Source organism: Rhinolophus ferrumequinum, chromosome X (assembly GCF_004115265.2).
Source record: "Rhinolophus ferrumequinum isolate MPI-CBG mRhiFer1 chromosome X, mRhiFer1_v1.p, whole genome shotgun sequence".
NCBI lineage: Eukaryota > Metazoa > Chordata > Mammalia > Chiroptera > Rhinolophidae > Rhinolophus > Rhinolophus ferrumequinum.
Window position 1 is genome coordinate 94744379 of NC_046284.1, and position 7460 is coordinate 94751838.

At 46.1% G+C, this 7460-nt stretch overlaps 1 protein-coding gene across 2 annotated transcripts; it reads right to left on the reverse strand.

The window, feature by feature from the left end:
* Positions 1-3435: 3435 nt before the first annotated feature.
* MID1IP1 (MID1 interacting protein 1) lies at positions 3436-5732 on the reverse strand. Of its 2 annotated transcripts, none has more exons than XM_033117700.1 (2): positions 5453-5732; positions 3436-5186 (listed from the first exon to the last, which is right to left on the reverse strand). In XM_033117700.1, the coding sequence occupies exon 2, from the start codon at positions 4932-4934 to the stop codon at positions 4383-4385; it is 552 nt and encodes a 183-aa protein (XP_032973591.1). In that variant the 5' UTR covers positions 4935-5186; positions 5453-5732; the 3' UTR covers positions 3436-4382. The 2 variants fall into 2 exon arrangements, with proteins under 2 accessions (XP_032973591.1, XP_032973590.1); XM_033117699.1 differs by having other exon boundaries at positions 3436-5191.
* Positions 5733-7460: the final 1728 nt, after the last annotated feature.

Here is a 7460-nt window from a genome sequence, read left to right on the forward strand (position 1 = left end):
CTAAAACCCAGGGGTGTCCTCTAACCAACACTCCTCCCCCTTATTTTCCTATCCAAACTTCATCCTTCGACAACGCAGTTTGCATGTCCAAGCCCTGTCCACCATCCCAGCATGTCCACCATCGGGAGGATAAACTCAGGGCAAATGCCTATGAAATCCCTGGAATGGGATCAGGGCCATTTGGATAGGGAACTCTGGGAACCCAAGTACCCAAGTGTGGTCTAGATGTAGGGTCTTCCCTACAAGCTCTGGGCCTTCCCTTGGCTGAGAGGATTCCTTGTCCTACGGGGAGTCACAAGGCCTTGCAAGAGTCAGCATGGGGGTCCTCTATAGTGGGGGGGTCCAGGGAGTGAGCTCTGGTTGCATGAGGCAAAAGATGATACTGGCTTCCACATACAGAAATGGTATTGGTATTAGACTATCATAATCTCCACCACTTATCAGAAAGTTCTACACAGTCCCAAATGAACTAACCGGAGGCCTCATCAAGTGTTTACAGTAACTCAAGAACAACCTTTAAATATTCCTGACTTTTGAAAAAAATAACTGGACATGACCTTAAAAGAAAAAAATCATTTTAAGTTTAAATTATCTTGCAAATTAAAGAAATTTAGTCTTGATCAGAAACGACATAAAGTTTGAAATTTTAGTAAGACAAATAATTAAGTTTAAGAGACCAATCCAATAGTCTACATGTGTAAAGTTTTCATAAGCTCCTCATCCAGATGTTTTTATTTGTTGGAGGTAAACATTGCCTCTAAAATTTTAAAGAAAACATTGCTTCTGTCATTATTTGGTGCAAAACTCTTCAAAATAAATCACACAAGGATGTAATGGTTGGTATAAAGGTCCTAGATGTCCCATAAAAAGATAATTACCTTTAAAAAAACAGGGTATATGATGATATAAGATTTGAGGCCTTGTTCCACCAGAATTGTGCCCAATTTGCAAACATCTGAGAACCCCAGAAGAAAGGGAGAAGGCAGGGAAGGTGGAGAAGAGACACTCTTTCCCAAATTATTTTTGTTCAGCAACTAAAAATAAGGGAAAATGAGGCATGTGCAAGTGACAATTACTTTCATTTTTTAAAAAAATTGTTAAAAAAAAAAAAGAGACTAATTTTCAAGTTGTTCCAAATAGTAATCCCAGCTACCGTTACAGGCTCTCTAACAATTAGGTTCAGGTTCAGAGAAAGAGCAAATTAGGACAGACGACTAAGGAACACTGTAAATGTAAAACATGAAAAAGCCCAAGTGAGCAAAGCAGAGAGCCATTTTAGAGGCCAAAACAGGCCTTTTCAAAGGCTTTGGTGTGAGGTTTTGATGTAGAAAATTCTTATCAAGTGTAAATGTCTGGATGGTAATCAATTGCAATTTAAGCTGTTTCTTTTTGTCTAGTTCATCTATCTGTGCCTGCCCTTTAATCACAAACTGCCATGGGGATGGGCACTGTCAGACAACCAGGATCTCTGAGCGCTCTCAAAGAGGTGACACACAATGTGTGCAACTTTGTAAATCTATATTTTGAGCTCCCTCAAGAAAGACCTTCTGAAAATATAAAGTCCCTTATCACTTTACCTCAGAAGTTAAGCAAAATTTTAAATAGCTTGAGAAGTTCTAACAGGAATCTGTTGGGGATTTGACCTGTTTTGTTTCATAAACTGATGAATAAAATAGTAGTTACTATGAGTGGAATAGTACTGATTGGCCTGGAAAACCTTAGTTTCATAAAAAACCTAATCATTTTTAACAGTGATCATTATACCTAGGTTAGAATCAAATCACTATATATAAAACTACTCTTACATAAAGTAATATTTTCAAAACTAAAGTTAACATTGATAACTCTTTACTTACAGTTTAGTTTTGCTATCATGTACTTTTGTGTATTCTATAAACTACAGGAAGTCTGAAAACAACTTGCAGTTAGCATCTCAAAATTCTTGCTATTATCTGTCCAAACTTTGACTTTTTGGTTTTAATTCAGGCTCTCCCTCAAGACTTTGAGAAAGGAAATAAGTTTACCTGTTGTTTCATGTCTGTAATTGAAATTACGCTTTTACTTAAAATGAACTTATTGTCCCGTGCTTCATATATTCCTGGAACAGTCAAGGGGGTCAGTGGAGACACGAACAACCCTTCAGGAGTGCCTAAAAAAACGTTGAAGCCTCAGACTGTCTACGTATCATCTCATTTAATTCTCACTGCAGCTCCATGAAGTAAGCATTGTAGTTATGCCTAATGTCAAATGTGGCAACAGGCCTGATGGTTAAATACTCACAATTAATTAGTAGTAACAAGAGGACTTGAACAATGTTCTAGCTCCAAAATGTTGGTGCTTCTACCATGTGGCTTCTATAGTTTCCTTTGTATTTTTTGCTCACGCTTTGATATTTTAAAGGGGATACAAAGCAAGAGGCTGTACACCTTACTTTGGTGCTGCCTAGCTTATCTTTATATATTCACGATTAACTTTCTCTGGCAATGGCAGACACCCGTCTTGACACTTCCCCTTTTTTCACTGCTGCTACAAGCTGATAATCCCCTTGAGCAGTCCACACCACAAAAAACTGTTTTTTAAACTGCAACATTATATGTATTTTCAATTCAAGCTCTATGAGTTTAGAGATGTCTCATGACTGCAAGTTTGAAAACTGAAGTTGATCTAACATTTATTTCCCCCTAAACAAATAATGAAATAAATACCCAGCAATGTATTGTTGTCATCCCACCACCCCAGAAAAGCACCATAATGGCACCTAAGTGTTTCCAAGGGCCCTACTGCATCCATGACCAGATCTGCTGTCCACAATTGCAGACTGGCTCACTGGAAAACTGGAAGCATTGCTGGACACTGCCTAAGAAACCTTCCCACTTCACTAGAACTAGTGAAAGAGGCCAGAGCACATGTTATAACACATTTAAGTATCCCTTAAGATCAACTTAAAACACTTGTAAATAAAGGCCTGCAAGGTGTGTGCACTAATATTATCCAGTATTTCTTTTCTAATTCTTTATTGCTCAGCAGCCAAGAGAAATTTCCACCTTTGAAATAAGATTTCATGCCTCAAAACACTTCAGTTTGGGCTTACGGGTCTTAAAAAAATCAAAATGTTAATTAAGGAGTCCAATAAGCTGGTCAACTTGGTTGGAAAACAATGTATGTACTGTTCTAAATACTTGGATTATTTATGAACATTTTGTTGAGGTGTATGGGCCTACCTTGGCACTGAATTTGAAATAAGAAGCTTGGAAGTAAATTTTGTCTTGTAGCTACTTCCCAAACAAATCTGAATACTAAAAGATGATTATCCACCACTTTGAAATACCAGAGGGAAAATAAAATTTACTTTTGTTAAAAACTCAAATTTATTTTTATTTAACTACTAAGCCATTGATCAACAGATTAAAGAGCAACAAACTTTTGTGAGTTTCATTAACACATTTGCCTTTTTTTTTATTTTTTAGAATATAGTCTACATCTGGATTAAAAAATGTTTTAAATAAATTTAAGACATAAAACAACAGTGGAACTCTTCATCATTCTATGTACAACACTGATAGAATGTCAGTTGGTTCAATTTCAGATTAAGTCCACTTTCTCATAATGTTATTTCCACTGGCTGAGTGGCAAGCTTTGTACAAGTCGGCACAGTGCCAACTTACACATACTGGGGAGGGGGAGGGGTGGCGTGAAAGGCACAGGGTAGGAGTGCCACAGGACAACTATACTGTGTAACAGAAAATCATTAATAAAGTAGTACCGGTTACCCACAGACAGGGCTGTTTGTGCGCTTATCACAATGGAATTGCCCAAGTTTCACAGCAAGGAGGAGGTTCGAAATACTTAAGACAGAGCCACTGTTACAAAAAGAAATAGTGCAAACAGGAAAACTGATGCAATCCTAGCAACGCTGTGGCCTCCACCAGCCCAACCACGGGGAGGCGGGAGGCTGCTGCGCGCCCCGCCTTCTCCAGCGCCCAGCTCCGGGCGGGGCTCCCAAGTGTGGCAACCCAGCGCCGCGCCCTGGCATGGCCCCTTCTCCTCCGGAAAGAACAAAAAAGAAACTCCAGGAAAGGAGGAGGCCGAATGCAGGGCGTCAGCCCAGTCCCATTCCCATTAAGAAAGAACCACCCTGCGGGAAGGAAGGAGGTCCTTGATCCCATCCCCACGCACCCTCCGCCACCACTGCCTTCTCTCTCCTTTCCCAAAAGAGGTCCCCTTCCCCAAGCAGCCCCGCCGCGCCCTCTTCAAGTACGCAGCCCTTCAACTTTGCAGTCAGCCCAACGAGCCCTACAGCCAGAAAGAAAACAGCTTTGAGAAAAGAGAGAGGGTGAGAGATGGGGCCGGGAAGGGTGCTGGGCAGCCGCGGGCAGCCCGCCTCAGTGGCCCCAATTGCTGAAGCCGATCTCCTGCTTGTATCTGTTGGTGAGGATGTTGGCTTTGCGCGTAAGTTTGGAGAGCACAGTGTGCAGCCCGCGCAGGTGGTAGTGAAACTGCTGTTCCAGGTCCTCCTCGCCGGCGTCCGCGCCCTCCAAGTGGCTCAGGTCCACCAGGATGTCTTTGGACTTCCAGGCGCTGCCCTCCTCGCTCCCGGCTGGTTGTGGCGGCTGGTGCAGGACCCCCCACTCGATGTCGTTGCGGATGGACTTGAGCAGCACGTAGTGGCTGTACATGTCCCGAGAGGGCGCGAAAAAGCTGCCATTGGCGCTGCCCGGGCCCGGGGCGGGGGGCGTGCGCTCCTCCAGGCAGCCGCCACTACCGCCTACCTCCACGCTGACATCGTTGTCCAGCCCGGGCTCGGCCAGGGGCACGTCGCGCAGCAGGCTGGGCACCATCACCGTCTGGTCCATGTTGTTCACGGCGCCGATGAAGCGGTTCATGGCATTAAAGAGCGAGTGCTTCTGGTTGTAGGTGTCGCAGATTTGCATCATGGTGGCCGCGCGGGCGCCGAAGCACAAGGGCACGGGAGGGCCGGCTGGGGCGAGGGTGTTCCCGCCTTCACGAGCTCTCAGATGCCCGCGCGGGGAGCTTGCTATAGCACGAGCCGCGACGGGATTCCCGACTCCTCCTCCACACTCCAACTCTCGTCTCGCTCACAGCCCGACCCTGCGGGGATGTGCTGCTTCTCCTGGTTTGGGCGTCCGAAAGCTCGCGATGGCGGCGCGTGGTCCGTGGGTCGAGCCCTGGCCTTGTTGGGAAACCGGGACGAAAGAGAAGATTATTCACCCGGCTAAGGTGCCCGGCACGGCCGGCCGCCCGCACCTCTCTCCCCCGATTACTGCTCGCCTGGGACGGTACCCAGGTGGTTCCCCGCAGCCCGGCTGTCCCACCTCCTCTCCCTAGGACCACGGAGAGAAGGAGGGGGTGCTCCACACCCCAGTCTTCCTCCGAAAAGCCTGAGTCCAAGCACTCACGCTGACCCGGACAGAGATGGGGCAGGGGCACGCACCTCCTCTTGCTCCTGGAGATCCCCTGCTGCTGAGTAGCTCAGTGTTCTCGCTGCTTGCGGCTGCTGCCTGCGGGCGTTGCTGTGGTCAGTGAATCGACTGTGACTGCGGGCGGCAGTGGTGGCGTCGGTCCCCTACCCATCCCAGGTGCTCAATTTATAGAGCCCCAGAAAGGTGTCGCCGGCGCTCAGGGCCACCCCCGAGGTCTCCTCCTCCCGCCTCCCGGCTGAGCAGAGATAAAAGTCCTGAGCCAGGATGACCGCAAGTAACACTCTCCTGGACCTTTCTACAGCGGGGGCGGGGCGTGCTGGGCCAGCTCCGCCTCTCGCCTGATACCCAGGCGGAGGGAGGGCGCAGTGGCGGGGCAGGGCTGGAACAGCAGAGCAGGCGGGCGGGGGAGGGCCGGGCACTGCGCGGGTGAGGAAGGCGCCAGCTTCCGGACCAGCAAGAGGGCGGGCTGGCGTGCCGGGGTTGGGTGGGCCTTGCATGCGCTCCCAGAGTGGGATGACCGAAATGCACGCGCCCAGATTGTAAAGTGAGCCCCTCAACCCCGCATCAATAGTGGCCGCGGAGCGGAAATTACTGTCCTGGTTTATTATTAGCCGTCGGGGAAGAGGAACCCGCAGCAGCCGCAACTCTATCTGGGGTCTCTTATGTAAGAAGGGTGGCTGGGCTTGCTGGATGCACGTGGACACATAGTGCTCCCCCTGTGGCCCTGGCCTTGGCCAGCTGCTGGGGGAGGGGAGCCTCTGAGGCATTTGCCTCCCTCCAGATGAGGTCTCTCCCAATTTTTCCTGTTAACAGCTGCTGCCAGGGATGAAGAGAGACCCACCATCAGATCTGCAATTTTTTCAAAGAGATCAATTGTGGCCAAATTCCTTACGTTTGTCCAAGTCCCGTTACTCAGAAATGCTGGAGAGCCAGGTGCAAATGGCTAGGAGAGGGTGACAGTAGTTATAGGGCTGGTGTTGGATCTTTTATCATTTAACAGAAAAGTGGGAAGGTGTCCAATAATATTTGGGGGAGGGGAGATTGAAATGTTCCTTTCCAAAGATAGTTCTTAAAAAGCAAAGTCATTTAATAGGGCCTCGTCTATGTACTAAATCACTGGATTTAACAGCTTTGCACCATAAATTTCACTTTGGGACTCCAAACCACACCCGATTTTCATTTTTGTTTTTGTTTTACCATCTCACTTCCCTTGCTATATCCTTCATCTGCCAGTCTTCTCCAGCAGTCCTACAGATAACTCAACAAGACTCAAGTTTCTAATTTTAAAGTGCTTTTCTCTTTAAACCTTCCAGCAGTGCTTTTAGTACAGTATTTTCTTGAAGGACAAAACGTGCCAAAAGAAGAGAGCATATAATAAAGGGATTTCTTTCCCTCTTTTTTTCACCTTACAATCTATAAAAATTTTTCCATGGCAAACCATCTTCCTAATTGTCTTGAATGAAAATCTGACTTGGTGCAACAAGGACTCACCTGTTGACAATGGAACACAAGAGACCCCTGGAGACAGATCCCAGTCTGGGGAACCCCCTCCCAAGGCTTATTAGCTCCAGATTATAGCCCATGTTTTCTTATCTATAAAATTGAAATAATGTTACCTGCTCAACCCAGGGTCTTTGGGAGGATCAATGAAAATATAGAGCAAAAAGCATAATATAAAATTGAAGTATTTAAATAATCTCACTCTCCCTCTTTGCACCCATGGAGACTTAGAAACTTTTTCAGCCTCAGTTTCTTTATCAATAAAATGGAGCTTCTCCCATGGGCTGTGCCAAATTTTGGTTGATGATAATGGATCTAAAAATTATGTAAACTGTAAAGTACTTTACAAAGATTATTTGTACATATTATCAGACCTCATCATAGCCTAGAGGTATTTATGGGAAGAATCAGAAACCTTAATAATGTGGAAATATGATAAGCCACAGACACACACCCCTCCCCCCAGTGCTTAGGCAGCAAGAGAGTACAAAATAGTGCAGGTTGATTTCAAATGCTTAT